The 27,732-nt window shown below is 35.3% G+C and overlaps 2 protein-coding genes and 1 long non-coding RNA gene across 3 annotated transcripts in view; 1 reads left to right on the plus strand and 2 right to left on the minus strand.

Annotated features, from left to right (window-relative positions):
- Window positions 1–26,327, minus strand: part of LOC101895296 (pre-mRNA-splicing factor ATP-dependent RNA helicase PRP16) — a 90,810-nt gene extending 64,483 nt beyond the window's left edge. The window contains exons 1-2 of the mRNA XM_005178187.4: window positions 24,275–26,327; window positions 24,017–24,210 (exon numbers count right to left, since the gene is read on the minus strand). Of these exons, the coding sequence (XP_005178244.1) occupies window positions 24,017–24,210; window positions 24,275–26,210 (2,130 nt within the window). The 5' untranslated portion in view covers window positions 26,211–26,327. The remainder of the gene's footprint in view (window positions 1–24,016; window positions 24,211–24,274) is intronic.
- On the plus strand, window positions 307–19,032 carry LOC101895125 (uncharacterized). The gene is made up of 4 exons (XM_005178186.4): window positions 307–1,485; window positions 15,993–16,171; window positions 18,280–18,384; window positions 18,461–19,032. The coding sequence occupies exons 1-4, from the start codon at window positions 822–824 to the stop codon at window positions 18,548–18,550; spliced, it is 1,038 nt and encodes a 345-aa protein (XP_005178243.1). The 5' UTR covers window positions 307–821; the 3' UTR covers window positions 18,551–19,032.
- LOC131802658 (uncharacterized) lies at window positions 4,398–7,399 on the minus strand. The gene is made up of 3 exons (XR_009342321.1): window positions 5,915–7,399; window positions 5,495–5,858; window positions 4,398–5,420 (listed from the first exon to the last, which is right to left on the minus strand). It is a non-coding gene; the product is annotated as an uncharacterized LOC131802658 (long non-coding RNA).
- Window positions 26,328–27,732: the final 1,405 nt, after the last annotated feature.

The following is a 27,732-nucleotide window of genomic DNA, read 5'->3' on the forward strand; positions in this document are numbered from 1 at the left end:
ACAGTGTTAAGTCATTATTTATACAAATATTTTTTATCCATTTGCTTTATAAACTATTTTGGCAAACATTCGTGTTTAAAAACAATTAAATAGAACAGTACAATATAAAGAAAAACAGAATTTTAATTTCCTCTTAAATTATCTCTTTTTTCTCTTCATGTTCTAGAACACGGTTTTGAGCACCCCTGATATCATCAACAACATACCGAGAACAACATCTAAAAGGAGAGTGAGAGACAGCAAATGGAAAATAGAGAGAGGGAGACACCACTGAACAACAAATATTTCAAACCGGCTTTAATAAATAAACCCAATTGCCAGACATATTCGGTATTTATCTTGTGCATCTCTTACAGTGAGGAACTGAAAATCGAAAAGCGGAAAGACTGCAGTAAAATCTGAATATTTTTGCCGTAAAAATAACAAAAAAAAAAAAAAAACAGACAAATAATAAGCGATAGCAAAGAAGACTGTTGAATTGAAAAATACAGCGCTACAAACATTTTGTGCTAACGGATTTGTTAAAATAAAGAAAAAATATATTTTTTCCTTTTTTATTTTTTGCTGTGAATAGACAACAAAAAAGTGCATTTATTAAAACATTTAAAAATAAAAAAACAAGCAAGTTTATTTTTGCACGCAAAAAGTGAATTGGGGTGCAGCAATTGCCAAAAAGTAAATTTGCAGATAACAAAAGCCAAGCGAGTGAAAGTCAACAATAAATTAAAAGACTAAAATAAAAAAAACAACTTTAAAGATTATAAATATTTAAGAAATCCGAAACATTTAATCCAACTGCAATCACGGCGCCCACAGTTACAATGACAGCCACAACTCCTGTTAAAATAAATCGTTCCAATAGCTTTGTCAACTCCCTCAAATGGTGGCCTCTGCAAAACCATCAGCCAACGAATGGTGATGGTGGTGGCGGAGGCGGCGGCGGTGGTGGAGCCAATAGTCCAGCTGGACTGGCTGGTTTCCGGGGCTTAATATCATTTAATAAAACACCTACCCAAACCACATTCGGCAGCTCGGTGGCTGTACAAAAATTACGTGAATCTAAATGGTTTACACGCGAGGAGCAGCGCATATTTTGTGCCGTTGTGGAGTGTGGCTTCATTGTGGAGTTGCGCAGCAGTGCTGCGGTGGCACGCAAATTGGCCCAACAACAACAGCGACGTCAACGTTTGCTCAGTTTAAGCAATAAAACAACGACAGGACACCACCATCAGACCACAATTTCTAATGGCAATTGTGGTGGCATTGAAGATCTGAGCGGCAAATGCAACAGTGTCGCAACAACAAACTGTCATAATGATTCGCAAAGAATTTTCACAACAAGTGTCTCGTCATCGGATTACAGCAGTGATTATGCCATTGCCGATGACGACGATGACTTCGATGAAGATGATTTGGAATTGCAAGATAAAAATGATACACCGATACCAACATGGTTCGGTATTGTTTTATGCAAAACCACAAAAGGTAAGTGTTGGGGGAAGTGTGGAATGGGGAATCTACACAAACTGGTTGGGAAAAGAATTTCTTTTCTGAAATTCTTTCTGGTGCAGCCGAAAAAAATTATGCCAATGAAACGTTGAGTAAAATATGAAATAAATGATTCTGATCCTGATTTAAAAAAAAAAACCTTTGGAAGAATTGACAAAAAGAAGCCGGAAAAAACAAAGTTAATCCTTTACAAAACTAGCATTATGCCTGTATTGGTGTTCGCATTGCCCATATGGTTCCCAATTTCTCTAATGGTAATGAAAAAAATTGAAATATCGAAAAGAAAAATACTTCGTCTCTGTGTTGGGAAAAAATCTTCGGTACCATAATAAGCGTTACTCAAATCAGTATGTCTACGAAGTATCTAAAACTACCCCAAATCGCAGCGTTTGATTAAAAACTATGCCACAGGAGATTTATGCATTCAAATTCATTTATTCAGGAAATTGTTAATAAACAATTTAATTTCAATTGGGAAAATACCAATAACGTTTCTCCATCAGATTTTTTAGCACCTCCCTGGTAAAAATTAAGCCATTCCCGGACAAAACAAAGTTAATCCTTTACAAAACTAACATTATGCCTGTATTGGTGTACGCATTACCCAAATGGTTCCCAATTTCTCTAATGGTAATGAAAAAAAAATTGAAATATCGGAAAGAAAAATACTTCGTCTCTGTGTGCGGAAAAAATCTTCGGTACCATAATAAGCGTTACTCAAATCAGTTTGTTTACGAAATATCTAAAGTTACCCAAATCGCAGAATATGCCATGCGTTTGATTAAAAACTATACCAACAGGGGTTTTTATGCCTCGAGTACATTTATTCCGGAAATTGTTAATAAACAATCTAATTTCCTCTAGGAAAATACCAACTACGTCCCACCACTGGGCATTGTTAGGAGCTCTCCAAGATTTCACAGGGGCTACTTTACAAACCAGATAAATGGTCTTTAGATCGTTTGTGTAATTCGTAATGAAGTTATAATAAAAACCTGTTCACTAAGGTTCATAAATTTATCACAATGTGAAAAATGTCTTCCCATATTACTGCACATTCGGTGGGGAGTCTTAAGACCTCTTAATTAAAATTTCATTTTATAAAACTTTGTCTTTTTGCTCATTCGATTTTGACGAACATTTGAGAGACAATAAATCGTCACGAGTTTTGTAGCTCACTTGAGTTTGATTAGCAAATATTTACTTGGCCATAAAGTTCGACATTTCGACGTTTGTTTTGTTTTCATTTTTTTTTTTCAGTGACACTAAAATTAAGTAAACAAAATAAAATTTGAGTGCTAAATTTGACTTGATCGATAATCAAAAATCAATCGAATGATAAATATTCAATTTGCAAATGCATTTTTAATAATAATGGACTTTTTTTGATTGGCTGACGCTGAAGAATTGTGAGGTGAAATGGGTCCAATCCACTTCGAAAGCATTATTAATTAAATTGATGTGAACATTTTTGAAGCAAAGACAAAAAATCTACGTTAGTTGACTCTGTGCTTAACTGTGTGGTGGTTGATCAGGAAGGTCGTTCACGTATAAAGAGAAAAGTACTGGACTAGAGTACTAGGATAGACCCTTGTGGGACTCTTTTTTTAACAGTCATTGCTTTAGATATCGAGGTTCCTGAGTAAACTGACTGAGATCTACAATAGCTCCAGCGAAAGTCGTACAGATAAAGAAATTTTTTTTTCTGAAAGGTCGTTCGCGTATGAAGAGAAAATTAGTGGACCCATGTTAGACCCTTGTGACACTCCTTTTTCAACAGTCATTGCTTTAGATATTGAGATTCCTGAGTAAACTGACTGAGATCTACAGTAGCTCCAAGAGAAACTCGTACAGCTAAAGACACATTTTTATTTTTCTTATAACTTCCAAAAACAAAATTTACGGATTTTTTTCGTTCATTTGAAAAAGCAAAAAAAAAAACATTTTTAATCATTTATAGGAAAAAAGAAATAAATATTTAAAGAGATCATTTTTCAATGCCAAAGCCAAACTCGTACACTTTGTATAATTAAAACTATTTCTAGACATTCATATTTTGTACATTCATATTTTTTACCATTAGTAGCCTATTTGGCATACTTTTAACAAGTTTTTCGCTAAAGCGAGGTTCAATTTTTTAACATTCTTCCAACAAAGCTTTCTTCAAATCTTCTTTGCAAGATATGGTATGTTGGCTGATTTTTCCATCGAAATAGCTCCATAAATTCTCTATGGGGTTTCTGCATGGACTCTTTACTAGTGTATCCATGACCGCACTTTAAAAGCCTTGTGTTTCGAATCATTGTCCTGATAAAAATATTAATCTTCGCCAAAGCCGTGCTTTTCCTCACAGAGTGGCAAACTTTCTTAAAATTGTTAAGATACATAGTCTGATCCATAATACCCTCAATAAAATGCAATACACCAGGTCCAGAGGCTGAAAATGAACCCCATACCATTACTGACTGACACCACCATGCTTCAGTGTAGGCTTCATATTTTTGGAAAGGAGCGCTTCATTTACCTTTCTCCATACATAAGGTCTGCCATCTGAAGCAAAAAGGTTGTATTTGCACTCGTCCGTGAACAGCACATTCTTCCAAAATGAAAAATCTTTTGACATGTGCTCCTTGGCAAATCGCAATCTTTCTTCTTGATTTCGCTTGCTGATTAGAGGTTTATATCTAGCTCTTCTTCCATTGTAATTCGACTTATGCAATATATTTCTTACTGTTTGAGGGCAACATACATTTTCCAAATCCTTTTCAGCAATTTTCGAGCTTCGATGCACTCAAAAATTGATCATTTTGGATCTGCCGTAAAATATACTTCTCATCACCCAAGGTAAATATTTTATTATTTGCCATTTTTTGACTTATTTTCTACACATCCATCTGTTTTGAACCGTTTTATGATGTACTGAACTGTAGATCGGCTTCTATTATCAGACCTCAGATATCTCACTTAGCAATTTATGGTTTTTGTAATGTTTAATTACTAAATTTCTCACTTCAACAGTGGTTTGTTCTCGCTGTCTTCCCATTTTTATTTTTTTTTTTAATATTTACGTCAGTAAATTACACAACACGTTGAAAATTTGTGATAAATTAGCTTTTAGGGACTTCCATAAATACATATTTCAAGAATCGCGTGAAGTTGGGCGCAGTTCAAAATAAATGTAAGCTGTACGAGTTTAGCTTTTTGCTTAGAAATTTGGTAAGTTTTAGAATAAACGTTTTTAAATAAATAGAAAACAATAAACTTTTGTTCTAGGCTAGTTCTGGTATCCCATACACTAATAAAAAATATAGGATTCTTCTGGTAGTGAATTTGATAACAATCATATATTGCATGGAAGAAAATTGCTTGCTAAGTGTACGAGTTTCGCTTGGAGCTACTGCACATTAAATAAAATTAAATCGTGTTTCGAAAACCAGGGAACTGATACTTGATACTTTAGCAAAGATATGCCATAGTTGAGGATTATATTCCTATAGAAATTCCAGCAAAGTATTGTTCAAGAATTCATTCGTCACTCATCCCATACCTGGCATTTTTATCCTTTCAGCATTTTTAAGGTTCTTGTTTGCCTGTCTAGGACTTCAATTACGTCTGCACTACATTTGATTAGTTTGGCCCATGCAGTTTCCGGATTGTTTATTTATTCGTTGTACAATCCAAAAAAAAAAAAAATAAATAATAATAATAATAAGTCTGATAACATCCAGCGTAGAATGAAACATGCCATTCTTATGACTGATTTATCGATCTGAGCGGAGGTTGAAACCATCCTCAGATATCTTTTTTTAACTGCCAAACCCCTTCACATCGATCACCGGCTAACTACGTTTTAAAATTTAAAACACACATAATGCTGAACTTTGTACCTCTCCCCCAGTTTCGGAAATGTTCTAAAAAGAGAAATGAAAAAAATATTTACATACGACTCAGCCAGAAGGGTAGATGATATCCATCCACACAATACCTTTTATTAATGCCCACATATAAAAATGGTGTATATACATACACATATAGTTCGCACATACCATATGTTAAGTCTTCAAATAATTTTTTGCACAGTTTTTTTCTAAAGCTTTAACAAGTCACTCTTTAGCCTGGAGCAGCCCCTCAGATAATGCGCTGTTTTCGTTTATGGGCAAAAAGAGACAAAACAAATCAGACTCATTGAAAAACCCACAATTTGCGAATTTAGTTGTATTTAAAATGGTATAAAATGATGTGTACGCGCTGTGTGTGAAGTGGTCGGGTTGAAAGGTAATGAGCAAACCGAAATGCGTCCAAAACAATTGCCAAACGAAGAGTGTGCGCGCCACTCAATCTGGAAAGTTCTAAAACAAACCAAGAATTATATTTCTTCAGCATTTACCACTCTACTCCACTCAACTTATTCACTGAATGCCCACAATACGACTGTCTCAATAATGTTGTTGTTGAATTTACGGTTTGATTGTTTTTGTTGTCTTTCTTGCATAGAAAGTAAATGAAACGTCAAAGGAGAGGTAAAGGCGTTTGCCAGACTGGCTTCGTGGATGGCATGCATGCGGGCAATATTTGTTTTGTTTATATTTCTGTTATTACGACGTTGTTATTGTTTTGATTTTTACTCTCTTTAAGAGAGAGAAACTACGAGCAATGTTTATGATTTGTAAGAGAAATAAGATTTGCTCTTAGTTAAAAACTACATAAGTCGTGTTTTATTTTAACCTTAGCCATATTGCTAGAGAGGGTATACATCATTTGATACGGCCAAAACCCTGCTTGGACCAAATCCGTTTCAGGACATTTGGAGTCGATCTAGAGATGACCGTCTGACTGGTGCACGCGATAACTCCCAAAGGGAGTATCCGATTTAATCCAAACTCGGTACATCGTAATATTATTATAAAACTTAAATCAAGTTCGGAGATAGGCAATATCGGTGCACTCCTTCTGGCATCTCCCACACAAAATGTCAAAATTTTTAAAGAAAATAATTTTTTGCACAGAAAGAGAAACAATAATCCGATTTTCCTCAAACTTTGCAAATCTTAATATTTGCATCAGTGCTAGGTCAGATGCGAAAATGGACAATATCGGTCCACTCTATCACGTACCTCCCCCAAAAAGGATCAACATTTTGAATAATTATAACTCTTATAAAATGTGATGTAAGAGTCCGATTGTTTTCAAATTACACACATCACAAAGGGTCAACATTTTGAATATTCATGTAGCTCATAAAACACGAAAATAACATCGGATTCCATTCAAACTTGGTGCATCTCAATATTTTCTTCAACACAAGATCTGTTATAAAGATGCTACAGATTTGACCATTTCTTCTGGTACCTCCCCCACAAAGGGGCCAATGTTTTGAACAACCAAAACGATCATAAAATACGAAATAAGTATCCGTCTCTCTTCAAATTACACACATCACAATATTTTTGTTAACCCAAGGTATGGTGTGAATATGGGGTATATCGGTCCACTCCTTCTGGTACCTCCCCCACAAAGGGTCAAATTTTTTAGTATCGATGAAGCTCAAAAACACGAAATTAACATCCGATTCCATTCAGACTTGGCATATCTCAATATTTCCATCAACACAAGATCTGTTATAAAGATGGTAGAGATCGGAAAATTCCTTTCCAAAGGGTCAAAGTTTTGAATGGCCAAACCGAATATAAAATCCGAAATAAGTATCCGGTTTTCTTCCAATTACACACATAATATTATTTCTACCAACACAAGGTCAACTGTGAAGATGGAATATATCGGTCCACTCCTCCAGGTACCTCTCCCAAAAAGGCTCATAATTTTGAATATTCATGAAGCTCATAAAATGGGAAATTAACTGCCGATTCTATTCAGACTTGGCACATCTCAATATTTCTACCAACTCAATATTTCTATAAAGAATTCGGACCTTGCCTTCTGGTACCTCCCCCACAAAGGGTCAAAGTTTTGAATAACCAAATCAATCATAAAATCCGAAATAAGCATCCGGTTCTCTTCGTATTTCACACATCACAATTTTTTTTATCAACCCAAGGTCTGATGTGAAGATGGACTATATCGGCACACTCCTTCTGGTGCCTCCCCCACAAAGGGGCCAACACCTTGAATATCCATGAAGCTCATAAAACGAGAAAATTAACATCCGATTCCAAACAGACTTGGTACATCTCAATATTTCCATCAACACAAACTCTGTTGTTAAGATGGGACCATTTCTTGCGGTACCTCCCCCACGTCGGGTCCAAATTTTGAATATTCATAAAGTTTATAAAACACGAAATTAACCTCCGATTTCATTCAGACTTGTTACATCTCAAAGTATCCATCAACACAAGATCTATTATAAAGATGGTAGAGATCGGAAAATTTCTTTTGCTACCTGCCCCACATAGGTTTCAAGATTTTAAAAAACAAAACGCTCAAAGAAAGCGAAATAAACATCCAACTCTCTTCAAATTTCACACATCCAAATATTTTTGCTAACGCAGGATCTGTTGTGAAGATGATATATATCTGCCAACCACTTCTGGCACCTCACCCACAAAGGGTCACAATTTTCAATACTTTTATCTGTTATAACTTGCGAAACAAGTCGGCGATTCTTTACAACTTGCTATAGCTAAATATATATCTCAACCGGATACCTGGATGAATATGGAATTTATGATTCCGCATAAAATTGGTTATAAATGTTCGATTTCCTTCAAATTTTGAACATATTAATATTTTTGTCTGTATTAGATGAAGTATGACAATGGATCCGGATCTGTCGAAGAAGAACTTAAAGAGAGGGTACATAAGCAGCTTGGCATCATGGCTAGGCATATTAATGTAAAATTTTAAGGGGAAACGACGGTAGGATTTAAGTGCGGCACGGTATTCATTTATGATATGTCAGAAAATATGTCATGCGAGGACTTGATACTTTTTTATAGGCCAAGAATGTGGAGTGCCTTCCAAAGAAAAGCCTTCCCAATTTATCCACTTTATTTTAAACTAAAACATTTTTTGACATTTTATTGTCTTCAAATTCTGCATTTTTCTTTTATTTACAAAAACAAACAGCAAAGTTATCCCCAATTTCAGTTGACTTAATGCTTCACAAAACAAGCCCCCCACCCTAAATTGAAAATACAATCCATGAGTTACCCTATATATTGTTATCGATTATTAATTACCACAGAATATTGTTTGTTGTTTTAATACAAAAATTTATTGACTCTGGAATAATCTGGATGTCTTGTTAAATCGTTGGTCAATAAATTTTGTTATAACAGCGATTATTATTAACTTTTTTTGGGGGACTAAGGTATTTTCAAGTTTTACCTGTCCCCTTGGTATTTCTTTTTTATCATGAATTCGTCACACCATATGATTAGTAATTTAGTTCAATAACAAACATATGTAGATATGTATGTCAGCATGACGTACCCATGAATGTACTTTGGTAGCGTCTTATAGTGTTGAAATATTTCTTTATATTGGGCGCCACTACCAGCTACTAACATTTTCTATTGCAGTATGGACTTTCAGTTTTCTTTTGTTCAAGGTCTTTCTACTCATGGTGAACTGAAAGTGTCGGATTACTTTCCACCCATAATTGTAGGGTTTTTGAATAATTGTTTCCCCGTCCGTGATTTTTGTTAGTAAATGGTGTGGAGAAATTGATTTAAAAATAAATGCCCATTAGTTCTGCTTATAGTAATTACTCCTCATGAAGAGGTCCAATTCAACTCTTTGTCAAACACGTGAAAATACCTCAAAGTTTCTTGTCATTTCGTTATATTGTAATTGGATTTTGTAATTACTCTCAGAAGAATAATTATTTGGAAATAATTCGAACTACATTGGGACAATGTCCAATTTGTCGAGGAAAAATTAAGAAAAAAAACACAAGTAAAATAGTATCAGTCGGTTTTATCCCCAGCCTTGAGATATGATTATTCATACGGCTGAGCCTTTATGGTGGAGGTTTCGAAGCAGTCGTATCTGACCTAAGACTGATATAAACATTACAACGTGCCAGTTTTGGACTATATCGACTATTTCCTATACTCCTATATGAGATGTGTGCACATTTTTGGAAATTGTAGAAATATGTGTGAGGTAACAGATATAGCGGAACGAAGTATTCCATTTTTATAATTTATATATATTATATATACAGACACAAATATTGGTATGTGCAAAATTTAAAGGAAATCGAACATTTATATCAAATTTTATGAATAATTTCCATAAACTCCATATTCATATCAGATTTCTAGCTAAGATAAATATTTAGATAAAGCAACTTGTAAAGAATCGCCGTCTTGTTTCGCAAGTTATGACAGATATAAGTATTGGAAATTGTGATCCTTTGTGGGTGAGGTAACAGAAGGGGTTCCCAGATATATATCATCTTCACAACAGATCTTGTGTTAGCAAAAATATTTGGATGCGTGAAATTTGAAGAATGTTGGATGCTTATTACGCGCTTTATGAACGCTTTTTTCAAAAATCTTGAACCCTATATGGGGGAGGTACCAGAAGAAATGGTCCGAACTGTATCACCTTGTGTTGATAAAATCTTGTGTTGATAAAAATATTGAGATGTGCTAAGTCTGAATTGGATCGGACGTTAATTTCGCTTCTTATGAGCCCCATAGATATTCAAAATTTTGACCATTTGTAGGGGAGGTACTAGAAGGAGTGGACCGATATATCCCATCTTCAAAACAGATCTTTTGTTAGTAAAAATAATGCCATGTGTGAAATTTGAAGGGAACAAAATGCCGATTTTGGATTTTATGATCGTTTTGGTGATTCAAAACTTTGACCTTTTGTGGGGGAGGTACCAGAAGAAATGGTCCGATCTCTACCGTCTTTATAACAGATTTTGATAGAAGTATTGAACTGTGCCAAGTCTGAATGGAATCGGATGTTTATTTCGCTTCTTATGAGCTTCATAGATATTCAAAATGCTGACCCTCTGTGGGAGAGGAACCACAAGGAGTGGATCTGTATATTCCATCTTCCCACCAGACCTTGGGTTAATAAAAATATTGTGATATTATCAGTTTCCGCACCTAACCTAGCACTAAGGCAAATGTTAGGAATTGCAAAGTTGCAGCAAAATCGAATAATATTTTCTCTTTCTGTGCAGTGAAATATTTTCTTTGAAAATGTTGACATTTTGTGGGGGAGGTACCAGAAAGAGCGCGCCGATATTGTCCATCACCGAACTCGATTTAAGTTTGACGATAATATTACGATGTATCAAGTTTGAATCAAATCGGATACTCCCTTCGAGGGTTATCATGAGCACCAGCCAAACAGACAGACAGACGGACGGACGGACATCGCTAAATCGACTTTAAATGTCCTGAAATGGATTAGGTCCAAAGAGACCTAGGGTCTAAAACCGTTATTTCGATGAGGCACGTTTTGGCCGTATCAAATGATATACCCTCTCTAGCCATATGACTGAGGGTAGATTCCCCACGATAGGGTAAAAACGATTTTAGTTAGGAAACTAAAATTTTGCACAGATCAGTCTTTTGTCTGTAAGTTCAAAGATGGGCTATATCCTTCCACCCCATATAACGGACCCCCCGATATTCGGTATTTTAATGATTTTATTCCAGAATTTTTAACCAGAATTAAATTAAATTTCGTATTTGAAGTTCGTAGAAGGTAATATCATGTCTTCTTATAGCCCTCAAATAACAGTAACACCCCCCCGGATATTCGGTATTTATCGACGATTTTTTTGAAGATTTGCAAGTTCCTTTCCAATGGTGAAGGTATAAAAAATTCGACCCGAACTTAGATTCTTTTTTATTTGATATTTTTCGCAACTTTCGTTTACTTGGGAACAAAAAAGTGTCAATTTGTTCCCTTCGCATTATTTAGGGACTCTTTTTTGTGCTATTACTTATAGGTTTATAATTAGTGCATGACTGACGAACTTGATTTAATTCGAATTTTTTCGCTTCGTTCGGGTATAGATTAAATTCTAGTTTTTATTTAAAAAATATTTTCCTGCAAAAACTAATGTTACTTAACCAAATCGCAGCCACACATTTATTCAGATCTATTCTTAGATTTCGTAAATAAGAGATTTTCCCAGCGCTTCAACTGCACCGAAAATTATGTACACAGTTCATTCTCTAGTCCAGTCATTCTCATTATTTCTTAAAACAACAATAAATTGGTTTTTCTTGGAGAAACTCCCAGTAGATTTCTCTTCTAAGATGTTTGGAAACTTCTATTATATTTATCGCCGGCACAAGAAGTCCAGAGGACAGGGCGCTTGGGAAATTCTAATTTTTTCTGTTATTTTTGTTCAGGGAAAAGATAATTTGTTAATTGCCCAACCTCGAATTAAATTCGTAATACATTTTTGGGTACATCGCTATCCATAGGAGTTGAGAAGAGAAGGAGCATTTTCTAGGCCATCACATAAAGACAATTTACAAAATTCAACCTTCCAATTCCATGATCTCCAATTATGCCTCCAAGTGTTATTGTGGCTCTTTGCCGTTTTTCCTTGTCTCTCTTTTTGGGTTGCAGTTAATTTATTGTTCCTTCATAAACAATTACACATTATCGCGTTTGTGTCGACAAGTCTTTATCGACATACATATTCTCTATTATCGATTACAAGACGATCTGTTGTTTTTATAAGAAAAAGAAGTGATTATTTTCTGCCGCCATTCCATTATTGCACTTTATGAGAACAAGAAGAAGAAGAGGAACATTTTATTACGGCGTAATAATTTCGAGTTTTAGCCACGTGACTATGGAGTACGTCGTGTCGGTCTAAAATTATGAAATACCACTTATCGCTGAAGAAATTCTTCAAGTGACACCATATTTAGAAGACCTCCATAAATGTGAAAATACAACTATTGATGGAATTGATGATAAGACCACTAATTCTTAAGACCCTTAGTTCCTCCACTTCATTTTCTATCTCAAGCAGTTATTAGATTCGAAATTATGCTCTCTTCAAATCTAAGTGGGTTAAACTATTCTACAAAACTCAAAAGGGTTTAGATCAAGGAGACATAAAGTGAGGATATACTCCCAGGCTTGTCTGAGCTACATCTGAAAAGATCAGCATATTTTATTGATCTACAGAAAATATACTTCTCTTTCCCCATTTTTAACTCTCCCATTGTGCAACAATTTGCGGGTCAGCCGAGTTAATTATTACAACCATGTAAATGTTGCTAAATTACGACATGAATTCAGATTGTAATTGTCAACACTAACCTATCACTCAATCTCTGGCATAATTTGTAGAGCAAAACAATAACTGTCATCCAGCAGCTAGAGAATCAGAACATGCTTAAATTAAGCAAATGACGAGAATTTTCTGTTGTTAAAATGCGAATTTTTTTATTTACTTTGAGGATGATATAATTGGGTATAGAAAAAAACCGAAAAAAAGCAGACAACTAAATAAACAACAGGTTGACAAGATTTAAATTACACCAGACAACAAACACAACAAGATAATCTCAGTTTGGAATTTTTAAAATCGTCTCTGTTTGAAATGGAGATGGAAGAGAAGAGAGGATGATTTTCTAATTTAAATCAAAATAGCGCCAAGCAACTATGCGTATCTTAAATGCTTAAATTTAAAGTAACAATTTTCGGTTTTGATGGAGGTTGTCAATTCCAAGATGAAAGTGTTTTTTGAAAAACAAACAAATTTTGTTAAAAAAAAAAAAAAACTAAAAACTTTCCAGGAATCCTCTTGATACGTGAATTATTTTCAAGGTGGTATATAAGAAGAAAAAAACTTGCTTCCCGCTAATGAATTTGATTTTGGAAAAAAGAGAATGAATTCTGTACATAATTTTGCGCTGGGAAAATCTCTTCTTTACAAAATATAAGAATAGATCTGAATAATTGTGTGACTGTGATTAGGTTATATCTGGAAAAAACTTGTCCATCTGTAGTATCTGAAAGTAAGTGGTCAGGTTCCCCAACTCTAAAATTTAAAGAAACAATGACATCTCTCGACAAATTCTGAATGTAAAAGATAAATAAGAGATCTATAACAGGTCAATCTCTACAAATGCTTAAATTTAAAACAACAACTGCAGTTTTTATGAAAGTTGTCGATTCCATTTTTTCCGATTACGGCTGTATTTTAGAACAAGTTAAAAAGTATCAGTCGTTTTTGACGACAGACCTATACCCTCAGCCAATGTTCGATTATTTAAATATGTTTTGACTTTTGTTATGAATATTCAAATTGTTGACTCCCTATGGGGTAGATTCCGAAGGAATGGGCCAATATTGGCCATTTCGTGTCGGAACTAAAAAATATGATATAAATATTGCAACGAACCTGGTTTGGACTACATTGACTACTTCCTTTACTTTATATGAGATATGTGAAAATTTTTAGAAAATGTTAAAATGTGCATGAGGACTCAGAAATAGACGATCGAAGTATTCCATTTTCTTACTTCATCTAATACAGATAAAAATATTGGCATGGACAAAATTACGAAAAAATCGAACATTTATATCCAATACCAGAAGAAATGGTCCGATATCTGACATCTTTATAACAGATCTTGTATTGATGGAAATATTGAGATGTGCCAAGTCTGAATGGAATCGGTTATTAATTTCGTGTTTTATGGGCTTCGTGGATACTCAAAATTTTAACCCTTTGTGCAAGAGGTACCAGAAGAAATGGTCCGATCCCTCTAATCATTGTAACATAGCTTCTGTTCATTGATATACTGATATGTACCAAGTCTAAATGTACATTTCGCGTTTTATGACCTTCATGGATATTCAAAATTATGACCCTTTATAGGGGAGCCACCAGAAGGAGTTGACCGATATATCCCATCTTCACAGCAGATCTCCTGTTAGTAGAAATAATGGAATATGTGAAATATGAAGATAACCGAATGCTTATTTCAGATTTAATCGGTTTGGTTATTTCAAACTTTCACCCTTTGGGGGGAATGTACCAGAAGAAATGATCCGCTCTCTACCATCTTTATAACATATCTTGTGTTAATGGAAATAATGAAGTGTACCAAGTCTGAATGAAATTGGATGTTATTTTCACGTTTTATGACCTTCATGAATATTCAATATGTTGACCCTTTGTGGGGGAGATACCAGATACCAATCTTCACAGCAGATCTGGTGTTAGTAGATATAATAGGATGTGCGGAATATAAAGAGAATCGGATACTTATTTTCGATTTTATAATAGTTTTGGTTATTCAAAACTTTGACCCTATGTGTGAAAGGTACCAGAAGGAATGGTCCGATTTTTACCTTCTTTATAAGAGCTCTCGTGTTAATAGAAATATTGAGATGTGACAAGTCTAAATCAGCGGTGCTCAAGAAGAAATATCTCTTTTCAGTCAAATTTATCTTTGCTTATTTAAATCAAGAACAAAATCGTGTTAAGTCATTATTTATACAAATATTTTTTATCCATTTGCTTTATAAATTATTTTGGCAAACATTCGTGTTTAAAAACAATTAAATAGAACCGTAAAGTATAAAGAAAAACAGAATTTTAATTTTCTCTTAAATTATCTCTTTTTCTCTTCATGTTCTAGAACACGGTTTTGAGCACCGCTGGTCTAAATGGAATCGGATGTTAATTTTGTGTTTTATGAGCTTCATGAATATTTAAAATGTTGACCCTTTGTGGGGGAGGTACTTGATGGAGTGAAGCGAAATTATTATTCCATTTTCGCACCTGACCTAGAACTCATGCGAATATTAGGATTTGCAAAGATAGAGCAATATCAGATTATCCTTCTTCGGACGGACATCGCTAGATCGTCTCAAAATGTCCTGGAACGGATTTGGTACCGTTATTTCGATGAGGCACGTTTTGGCCTCTCTAGCCATATGGCTGAGGGTATAAAAAAGAGACCCACAAATGCTTGAATTTAAAGTAGCAATTTCAGTTTTTATGAAAGTTGTCAATTCCATGTTTTCCGGTAACGCCCTGATTTTGGAAAAAGTAATCGATAGAAGTTTCATATCTGTGAAGATATTTCCGCTTAATTTCCTAGGTTATTCTTATTTTTGTAAAACTCAAACCATCAAACATTTGTCGAGTTTCTTTCAATTCTAGGGCTAGGGAACGTGACCACATTAAAAAATATTACCGGTGATACTAAAATATTGCTTAGATTGTACTGAACATTAAAAACTACTTTTGTTTTAAATTTTCGAAATTTTATATCAGACAAGATCCTGCTCCTCAAATTCGTATGTTCTCTTAATTTTTGTAAAACACAAACGATCAAAATTTATCAGCCACCTGTAGATGGGGAAAGAAGCTTATAAAATATACTCAAAGTTTCCACAATACCTGAAAAGGAAAATTCAAAGCTTTCAAAACTACATGTGTTTTAAATTTTGTTTAGTTTTTTGCCAAGTTATTTAAAGAACCCAATCTTATTTTCTTCTTCCAGACAATAAAACAAAACCCGATACAATTGAAATATTTTCTGTGAAAATACGTGAAAATGGTACATTTAAAATGTTGAAAATGTCCCTGGAGGATGTTTGGACCAATGGCTGGGAATTACGTATTAATAATTTTGCCGACAAGGAAAAGGCACCGCACAACGAGAAGGATATAAGAAATCAAGTGAGTTAACATTACATTAATAAAAATACAGAATTAAATTTGGCCCACACAAGAACGATTGGTAGTACAAAGATACAAATAATTAAAGAGGTACAGAAGTGATTGTTCTCTTCAAATTGATTAATTACAGAGTCATGAGTCAAAGTCATTTAATAGATACCATACTGGAAAAATGTCATACGTTGGTTATCAGAAAGCTTAGTAATACCTCTACTGATCACGTTTATGTCAATTTAGAAAAAGTTCCTCAAATTAGCTTTGTGGAACATTAACTAATCGGACCATAATCTGACTTCATGTCTAAATGATTTAACTATTGCCCAGTCTGATATAATATCAATTAACGTCATTCTTCGTGATCATAATAAGGTCGAAGAGTTGTGGCAAGAAAAACAAGTAAAAAAGCCGTAAGATCGGCCGGACCGGACTTTTAATACCCTCCACCATTTGCGACGAATTAGAAAATTCTCAAAAAAAATATATATATAAAATTCATTAAAAATTCTGAAAATTCCGAATATAGCCTTTATATTGGGGTCTATACGAAGACGTGAACCCGCATAGGTGACTTTTGTCATTAGCCATTACAATATTCAAATACGAAATTTAAAACACTTCCTGTGAGTATTGTCGCTAAAATCATCAAAATACCGAATATAGGGAGGTACTGATATTTGGAGCCTATACGAAGACCTGAACCTTCATAGACAATTTTCTGTCATAGACTGTAGTTCTCATTACGAACTCTAAATACGAAATTTGAAACAACTTCGGTGAATAATGTGCCAAAAAACCGCCAGAATATCGAATATTGGGGGTACCGTTTTATGTGGGCTATACGAAGACCTGCATATACAATATTCTGTCATAGACTGTAGTTACCATCAACTAACTCTAAATACGAAATTTGAATCAACAACTCCGGCGAATAATGTCGCTAAAATCATCAAAAATCGAATTTTGGGAGGTATCGGTATATAGGGCCTATACGAAGACGTGGACCTGCACAGACAATTTTTTTGTCATAGGCTGTAGTAACTATTGGAACTTCAAATAACACATTAGAAACAATTCCGGCGAATAATGTAGCCAAAATCATCAAAATACCGAATATCGGAAGGTAGCGTTATATGGAGGTTATACGAAGACATGGGCCTGCACAGATAATTTTCTGTCTTAGGCTGTAATATCCAATAAAATTTCAAATACCAAATTTCAAAAATATTTCCAGTGAATAATGTCCCTAAAATCGCCAAAATATCGGATATCGGGTGGTGCCGTTATATGGGGGCTATACGAAGACGTGGACCTGCACGGACAATTTTCTGTCTTAGGCTGTAGTATCAAATACAAACTTCAAATGCCAAATTTGAAACATTTCCGGTGAATATTGTCGCTAAAATCATCAAAATACCGAATATTGGAAGGTATCGTTATATGAAGGCTATACGAAGGCGTCGGCATGCATATGTAATTTTTTGTCATAGGCTGTAGTATCAAATACCAAATTTGAAACAACTCCGATGAATAATGTCGCTGAAATCATCAAAATGCCGAAAATAGGGAGGTACCGTTATATGGGGACTATACGATATCGTGGATCTATATAGACATTTCTATTCCAGGGGGTAAAGTGCTTAAAAACAACTTCCACAATGGATTTTTACACAATTTCATTGATAAATGTAGCTAAAATCATCAAACTACCGAATATTGGGAGGCACTGTTATATAGGGGATATACGATATCGTGGACCTATATAAACAATTCTTTTTGAGGGGATAAAGTAGTCATGAAGAACTCCTTGCGTAGAATTTCATTCAATTCCATCAAAAAATGTGTCTAAAACCAATGTGTAAAATGTGTAAAAAACCGAATATGGGGAGATACTTATATATGGGGCCTATGCAAAGACCTGGACCTGCATAGGCATTTTTCTGTCATAGGCTTAAGCATATTTTGGGAGTGCTACAAATGTCTATTAGTGCTATATGGTCTCGATGTTTTACCAATCCCTCTCTATCTTGTTTTTTATTTTCCAAAACACCACTTTTTTTAATCGTTAATTTTGTTTTAATCGTTAATATATTTTCTTTGCCATCTTCCAGATATCCTTTGCACGCAAAGCGAAACAAAGCCTGTGGAATAATAATCAGCATTTTGTTTATTGGTGTCGCTATGGCAGTCGTCAGCAGGATGTACGAAAACGTCAGGTAATGTTCGCACACACACTGTCAAGTACTTTTACAAATTTGGTAATAATATTTTGGTTTCCAAAATCTATTTCAGATGTCGGAATGTGTTAAATGGGGCAGTGTTGGCATGAATGCCGGCATGCTGTTGCTGATGAACAAAAAATCATATTCCACCTCAAAGTAAGGCGGCGAAGTGAATGCGAATTTTGTTGCCTCAAAAAACAAAACAAAAAAAAAAACTGTGAACATTCTTTATTTTTGGAATTTGCAACCAAAGAATGGATTATTTTATAAATACTATTATTATTATTATAATTATTGTTATTATCAATCACCAAAAGTTTTGGTATGTAATGAGGGTTAGAACACTTAAAACAGAAACAAAACAAATATTTGTGATAATCGAAAAAAAATTAATATTTTTAAAAAGAAACCCCCCACAAAGTAATACCTCAATACGTGATTGAATGAATGGTAATTTATTTTTTTGGGGAGGTACACTTTTTCTAATGATAAGATAACCAACAACCATTTAAGGCCTTGGCTAGAAATTATTTAAATTATGGCAGAAAAAAACAACAACTCAGAGTATACCAAGTATTAGTAAATGTTTACTTGCCAATTTGAATAATGAAAGTATTAGAAAAAAATGTAAAAAAATAAAAACGAAAATGTTCTAGTCCTCAAACTCAAGAAAAGCACAGCCTAAACTAGCCAAACCAACCCGACTCTTCACAAAATAATTTAAAAAAAATGATTCTACTCATTTATACGTAAAAATTCCCCAGAATTCATACAACTACATGTTAGAGAAAACTTGGGTTTTCTTTAAGTTTTTCGGGGATACATGATTTACACTGTTTTCATAAAACTACCCCCCACTTTTTAAAGAAAAAAATAACAACTTTATATTGAGACATTTATTACAAACAACCACAATGTGCTCTATTATAAATTGTCAACTATTTTACTATTATTATTACTATTAATATTGTTTTCTATATACACACATATATATTTATATGAAAACGGAAAACGAAAAGGAACGAATGGAGAAAAGACTTATTTATTTTTATTATTTTTTTTTATTATTATATAATTTAACTTTAAAAGAAAAATTGCAAAAAGAGATATATATTTTTAAGAGCTTGTTACTGTTATTACTCCTTTATAAAGATCTATTATTATTACTAGTGTTTAAGTCAAAATACAAGGAGGAGCTACAAAGTAATGAATTATTAAAATATCCTCAATAAGTGAGGTTAGTTAAGAAGAAATATATTTTCTAAACTCAAAACAATAAAAGAAACAAGTTAAGAAAAATAATAAAAAATATGTGCATTATTTTATATCCCCACTACGGGAAAACTAAACTTATGATTTTTTTTTTAAATTGGATCGTATTCCAGAATTGCAGTTTTCTACTGAAATATGTTTACTGATGTCCAAACATTTCTCATTGGAGCAAGATGGGGTTTATACTAAAATTTGAATTGTTATTGAAAATGAATACCCTTCGCCAAATTGGAACGAATTTTGAAATTTTAAAAAATAAAATCCTTTAAAAATGCTGTTGAAATATTAATAATACCGAATATAGCCGTTATATTGGGGTCTATATGAAGACGTGGGCCTTCATAGGCAACTTTTGTCATAAGTCATTAAATATTCAAATACAAAACTTGAAAAAAAAATCCGGTGAATAATGTAGCTAGAATCGCCAAAATACCGAATATAGGGAGATACCGTTATTTCGAGCCTATACAGGGTGGTGTGAAAAAACTGCAACAAACTTCAGACTGCTGTCATTTCTAAACCGCTCGTCCTACAGTAACAGCTAATTATTTTGTTTACAAACGCACAAAAGCATTTTGGTGAGAATTTTCCAGAAAGAAATTTATTCGTGATGGAATTCAAGCCTGATAATGTAATTTCTTTATATTTGGCTGGAAAACCACAGTGGCTATCGTTAAAGCACTCCAGCATTTAAATGTGGCCGAAAAATGGCCCGCGTCGCAGTGGCCGAAAAATGGCTCGTGAATCGGCTCGGCAAATATTTAAAAATGAGCTCGGGGTAAAGCCATTGAAATTCCAAAAAGTGCAAGAACTTACACCGCAACTAAAAGAAAATAGACTCAAAAGAGCTTAAGAGTTGCTTCGAATAGAATAAATGCCGAATATTATCGCGAAACTATTCTGGAGGGTGTATTAAAGCCTTGGGACGCAAACATTTTGGCACCATCGCACTCAGCACGCGCCAACCAAGAATGGTTACAAAATGAGGTTCCTCGCTCCATTTCCAGAGCACAATGGCCACCAAAATCTCCGGATACCAATCCGTTGGACTCATGTGTCTGGAGTAATTTGGAATGAAGCAAGCGCCTTCTTTCAATAAAATTTAAAAAAATGGCGTTTGACTTCGTTGCACTTTTTGTTATCTCATTATTATCTCCATTACAAATTCTAAATACGAAATTTGAAACAACCCAGGTGAATAATGTCCCTAAAATTGTCAAAATATTGAATATCGGGCGGTACCGTTGTATTTGGGCTATACCCTATCGTGGCCCTATATAGAAATTTCTCTTAAAGTGCTTAAAAAGAAGTTCTAGTATGGATTTTTAGACAATTTCATTGAAAAATGTAGCTAAGATGATCAAAATATCGAATATAGGGAAGTACCGTTATGTGAGGCATATACGATATCGTCGACCTATATAAACAATACTCTTCCAGGGGGTAAAGTACTCAGAATGAACTCCTTTTGTGGACAGACAATTTTATTGAAAAATGTTTCTAAATTCATCAAAATACCGAATCGCCAGGACCTCCGCTTGAAGGATCGTATTGTGGTGGAGCAAGCGGAAAGAGATTATGGTATTTGGTTCTTCAATAAAGAGTCCCAGTTCCGCTTTTTCCACTAGCACTGAGCCGTCTGTATAACAACAGTTTCCAGTCGGCATTTGCGGTAGTAATACGAAAATTCATGAATCTCTGGTAGGGATGAATGTTTCACGAGAGACAGCTACAATTGTTTCAGATATCTGGTTCGATACAAAGTTTTCTATTGATTCTCCCTTGTTACCTGTAAATTTTTTTGATGGTATGTAGCGTGGCCTTTGCTTATGCACTCGTCCGTCGCCCTGAGCCTTAAGGCCGCTTCTGAATATCTATTGGGCGCATACACAGAATATTTTTTAGCACAATAGAGATACATATGAGAGCTATATCCAAACTGGACCGATCTCTATAACATTTAGCAGAGGTATTTCTATGCTGTATCTGATAGCTGGGATCAAATATCGTTGCTGTAGAAAGCATTTTACGGCTGTGAGAGACTAAAATATAAAATCGGATGATATCTGAACCTATTTTTACCAAATTTTATGCACTTTTTCCAGCCTCAATTCGTTCGTATGTGCCAAAATTCTTTCAATTCGGGCTTATATTGCCCATTTGATAAAATTGAAATCGACTAAAGATATGATATAAAGATATATCTAAACCCGATCTCGATTTGGCAAGGATATTTCTGAGTTCCGAAGGAATGGGCCAACATTGTCGATTTCGTATCGGACCTAAATAAATATGATATAAATATTGCAACGAGCCTGGTTTGGAATTTGACTTTATATGAAATATGTCATAATTTTTAGAAAATAGTAAAATGTGCGTGACGTACCAGATATAGTTGACAAAATGACACGAAATCATAAATTCCATATTTATCTCAGGTTTCTAGTTGAGAGAATTATTTAGATATAGCAAGTTGTTAAAAATCGCTGACTTGTTTCGCAAGTTATGAGTGAGATACCAGAAGGGGTTCGCAGACATATATCATCTTCACAACAGATCTGGTGTTAACAAAAAAAAATGTGAAATTGAAAGAGTATTGAATGCTTATTTGGCTTTCTTTGAGCGTTTTATTTTTCAAAATCTTGAACCCTATGTGGGGCAGATGGCATCTTCATAACAGATCTTGTGTTGTACCAAGTCTGAATGGAATCGGATGTTAATTTCGTTAGTGGAAATAATGGGATGTGTGAAATATTAAAATAACCTGATGCTTATTGCGGATTTTATAAACGTTTTGGTTATTCAAAACCTTTACCCTTTGTGAGGGAGGTGCCAAAAGGAATGGTCCGATCTTTACCGTTATTATAAAAGATTCTGTGTTGATAGAAATATTCAGATGTGCCAACTCTAAATGGAATTGGATATTAATTTTGCGTTTTATGAGCTGAAGGGTTCAAAATTTCGACCTTTTTTGTACCTGACTTAAAACAGGCGCAAATGCATTGCATCTCTTTCTGTGCAGTCTTTTTTTTTTTTTTTTTTTTTTTTTTTGAAAATTCCGATTCTACCAAAAGGAGTGGACCGATGTATTCCATCTAGGCACCAGACCATGGGTTAATAAAATTATTGGGATCTGTGAAATTTGAAGACAATCGCACTCTTCACACATCAACACATCACATTTTATAAGAGTTGTAATTATTCAAATCGTTGACCCATTGTGGGGGAGGTACTTGATGGAGTGAACCGATATTGTCCACTTTCGAACCTGACCTAGCATTGACGCAAATATTAAGTTGGAGCAAAATGGGTTTATCGTTTCTGTGCAGAAAATATATTTTATGAAAATCTCGACTTTTTGTGGGGGAGATACCAGAAGGAGTGGACCGATATTGCCCATCTCCGAGATCGATTTTAGTTTGACCAAAATATTACGATGTACCAAGTTTGGACAAAATCGGATACTCCCTTCGAGAGTTATCGTTCGCACCAGTCAGACGGACGGACATCGCTAGATCGACTCCAAATGTGCTGAAACGGATTTGGTCCAAAGAGAACTAGAGTCTAAATCTGTTATTTCTACTAGGCACGTTTTGACTGTATCAAATGGTATATACCATCTCTATTTTCCTCTATTTTCACTTTCAAAAAACAGACGTGGATACATTTTTTTGGTTGACCTCCCCTTAGCGGTATTACTATTTATAAGGCTCAAATAGAATGAAGGCTTGTGGTGAAGTATTATATTGAGAAACTCCAGTCATAACCACATAAAAGCTGTTATTAAGAAAGCAGTAGAGTCAGTGAAGGACTTAGTTGCAATATATGCCAATAGTCAAGAGAATTCATGTCCTACAAACCCTCAAGATATTCCCTTTTGCAAGACGGCCGTCAATGGTATACTATGAGAAACGAAATAGATTAAAAGTTAGATCGATTGCGTACGGCCTACCCAGTAGTATTTTTACATTAGAGCTTTTTGTCGGGTTAAACAGTTGTATTTGGATCAATTTGGCGTATATGCTATTTGAATTCAGTAGGAATACTATGTCCGATCAACTGTAATCATACTATAGAGTTCGATAAATATTTAAACACGACAAAACAAATCAATCGATCAATCCCGCTTAGCAAATAAAGAGATTCTGAGTTCCTTAATTAATTAGATCGGAGTCGAATAATAATATAAAACGGTATAAAGCAACATCTGATTGAAAATTCTATCAAGAAAGTAAGCAAGTATTGTTTCTTATAATGGACTTTTCTGGAAGTAGTTGTTACATTTCGATTACATCCTATAGTTATATTCCCAATTTGATATTCATAAAATACGAAAGACTAAAAAAAAACTTACCTCACGCAGCAAACCGAACAGCACATCTGTAGACAATGAACGTTCATGGGCTTCATCCATAATAATTGCCGAATAACCATCCAAATCTGGATCACGTAAACTTTCACGCAGCAGAATACCATCTGTCATGTATTTAATGACAGTTTTCTCCGATGTGCAGTCCTCGAAACGTATGGCATAGCCAACTTCTTCCCCTGAGAAAACAAAAAGACAATATTATTACAAAACTCCGTATGCATTTATACTACACGGACTTACCCAACTTGGTACCCATTTCATCGGAAACACGTTTTGCCACCGACATGGCAGCAACACGACGTGGCTGGGTACATCCAATCATACCGAAATTACTATAACCATCCTCATGAAGATACTGTGTCAACTGAGTCGTTTTGCCACTACCCGTTTCACCCACAATAATGATCACCGAATTTTCGCGTATAATATTCAACAGCTCCTGGCGGGCAGCAAAGACGGGCAGGAATCGCCTTTGCTCGAATATTGATTTCTTACGCGAAAAATCACTTGATCCCGCCGAACTATCTTGATCACGCATATGATCGGCAAATTTCTGATCCTTACGATAATCGGCAGTGTCGGAATCTTTGTCATATTTGGCATCCTCTTCGTCGACTTTCTTCTCGATGCCCATGATATTGCCCAGCTTTGTGCCACCCAATTCCCAATGTTTCTTTTGGGCTTTTTTCCGTTCCTTTTGCTCCCGGTAGACTCGTACCAATGCACTACCCTTGCGGGCCAACAAAGCCATATCTGAGGTAGGATCCTTAACGGGTATGACAGGTTCCGGTTGTTTGGTGAAAACAATACGTCCATCCAGGAAAGGTGGAATAATGTGGTGGACCAGGAGGTGGACACGTTCCAGGGCTTCCTCGTCGAAATCATCGTTGACATTGATGGACATGACCACACCAGAGGTCAACATACGATTCCGCTCCCACAATTCATTGTCTTTGTTGTTTTGTCTCTGTTGGGCACTGATACGCTTGGTGCGTTTCTGCTCCAGCATTTCTTCGCGTTTCTTGAAATAATCGGCATTGGCATTGCCGAAGGGGTTGTGCTCGTCATCGTAACCCTCATCTATGTTGTACCATTCTCGGTCCAAACGTCTTTGTTCCTCCTCCCACATATCTCGATCTTCCTCACTTTCGCCCCAAGGTTGGCGATTGCTGCGTCCCGTTGATGGAGTTGCCCCGGAACGTTTTCGATCATTAGCCCATTGGTTGTACTTATGGGCTGGAGTAGGACGAGGTGTGTCGTCTTCTCTATCACGACGAGAACGGCTACGCGAGCCTGACATGGAACCAAAACCACTGCTGGAACTACGTTCAGACCAATCACCCTTCTCAGAGCTGGCATAAGATTTTGGTGTTGGGAAATCCCAAGACGATTTTCGCGACGAACGTTCGGCTGGATCATCATCGTCCCATGCACTACCCGATACTGAGACACCAGACGGAGTTTTAGGCTCGTCCCGAAATCGTGGCGTACTTACACTACGAGTTGAGTCCCGTTCGCTGCGATCCCGATCACGATCACGGTCTCTACGATGGTCACGATCTCTATTACGCTCCCTACTTCTATCTCGATCACGACGTTTATCACGACTTCGGTCTCTATCTCTATGACGTTCCCGATCTCGATCCCTGTCTCTTGAAGAAGATGATGACGACGACGATGATGATCTACTGCGATCTTTATCCTCATCACGGTCCTCATAACTTTTAGTGGAATAATGTACACCGCCTTTGCTGCGATCTCTCTTGATGTGCTCTCTCAAACGTTCTCTGGCCTCTTCGGATACACCACCCGTATGCGAAGGGGTTTCATCCTTGTGAGCCCTCAACTGGCGACTGATCTTTTGGAAACTCATTGTATCCGGTTTCTTGAAGGCAAACTCACTGAGATTTGCGGCCGTCGATGGAGTCTTGCTTCCACTTTGCCTATCATCATCGTCATCATGTTCGTTGTCTCTAAACGAAATAAGACGGTCATTTTCCTCACGTTCTTTGCGTTTTTGTGCCGCCAATTTATCCAATCCCAAAATTGAGGGTTTCGGAACTTTGAACTTGTTGCCATCATCGGTCTTTGCCTTTTTAATTATCAATCCGCCACGCACTTCACTGCCACTGGTTCCTTCGAGGCGATGAACGCCCGAATCATCGTCATCGGCCATTTCTATGGGATGGCAATCTATATTTCCATAAAATCCGCTAACTTTCTCACCACCGACCGAAACGTTTACAAAACAAAACAACAAAAAATCATCCGGCTAGAATGATGAGCCGTTGAAACGTTGCAATGAACGCCGTCAATTTTAGTCTTTAGGGGGCGAAGCGAAGTAAGTTCAAAAGAAAATTGTGAAATGTTTAGAATGTGGCGACAAAAGCAAATACACCAAAAACTGATAACAGATGGCTTGGCGTTGCCATATCCACTGTTATCGGGGATAATCGATAGGTTGCAGCAAATAAAGCGTTAAATCGATAGGAAAAATGATTGCTAACTTTTAAATGTTAAAAAAATATATATTTTGAAAATTTTATTTATGAAAAAAACCAAGGTAGGTTGGAAAAAAATTCGATGTGTTGAAAGGTATATTTATTTGTAAACAATTTTTTACTACAAATAAATTAGGAAAAAACCATCGAAATCTTTTATAGATCAAATGAAAAGAACAAACAAAAAAAGTTAAGGGGTAAGGAAATGAATACGTGAACTCAATTGCCTTGTCTTTTGTAAACGGAGGATCAGGCTACGACATATAAACAAGTCGCCCAGGTTATGACTTGGTGAAAATTATATTAGTTTTAATACGAAATTTGGTTGCCGCAATCAATAAAATATTTTGCGTTACTCCATGGAAATTTATTTTTCGGGAAGTCTTCTACTAAAATACTAAATGAACAAAGTTTATCGGTTTGATTTTTCAATATAAGGAATGCACCATTTACATATTTACATTTAAACTCTTGTTTTTCACCTGACATTGGGAGCCATAAAAAACTTTAAAAACTGGCCTCACTTCTTTCGGTGGGAATCAAGACAATTTAAGTCTCTATGTAAGTAGATTTATATAAAATAGATTTACTATTCATCCTTAGTTCGAATTTGTATGGGCAAAATTTGAAGTAAATCGACCATTTATATCCACTTTTATGTGAAATCATAAATTCCGATACATATTATATCAGATTACATATTCATATCAGATTTCTGGTTAAGAGAAATATTTACTTATAGCAAGTTGTAAAGAAAAGTACTGAAAATCGTGACTCTTTGTGGGTGAGGTACCTAAAGGGGTTCCCATATATACAGGGTGAGATAAAAAAAAACTGCAACAAAGTTAAACGCCATAATTTTTACATTATTTTTTTAATTTTTATTGAATGAAAGCAAAAAATTTCGGGAATAGCATCAAATTTTAGAATAAGTTTAGATTTGTTCAAATTGGTCCCATTTGACACAAATTATGGCCTTCAAACGGCCAATGAAACCGTCACACGCTACCCGAATGTTGCTCTGCAGTATTTTGGCCCATTCACAGCGACATTTTGGTATTTTTTTACTACCAACCTTGCTTTCCAAAATAATCCAGACACAGTAGTCCAACAGATTGGTATCCGGAGATTTTAGTGGCCATTGTGTGCTGGAAACGAAGCGAGAAACCTCTTTTTGTAACCAAACTTGGATGGCGC

The sequence above is a fragment of the Musca domestica genome, unplaced genomic scaffold (genome assembly GCF_030504385.1).
Source record: "Musca domestica strain aabys unplaced genomic scaffold, Musca_domestica.polishedcontigs.V.1.1 22, whole genome shotgun sequence".
Classification (NCBI taxonomy): domain Eukaryota; kingdom Metazoa; phylum Arthropoda; class Insecta; order Diptera; family Muscidae; genus Musca; species Musca domestica.

Bases quoted from the DNA above. Each gene is read 5' to 3' on its own strand.
- LOC101895125 (XM_005178186.4), top strand. From the start codon at position 822: ATGACAGCCACAACTCCTGTTAAAATAAATCGTTCCAATAGCTTTGTC. The intron at 16,172-18,279 runs GTGAGTTAACAT...GCCATCTTCCAG, and splicing joins AGAAGGATATAAGAAATCAA to ATATCCTTTGCACGCAAAGC. The intron at 18,385-18,460 runs GTAATGTTCGCA...AATCTATTTCAG, and splicing joins AGGATGTACGAAAACGTCAG to ATGTCGGAATGTGTTAAATG.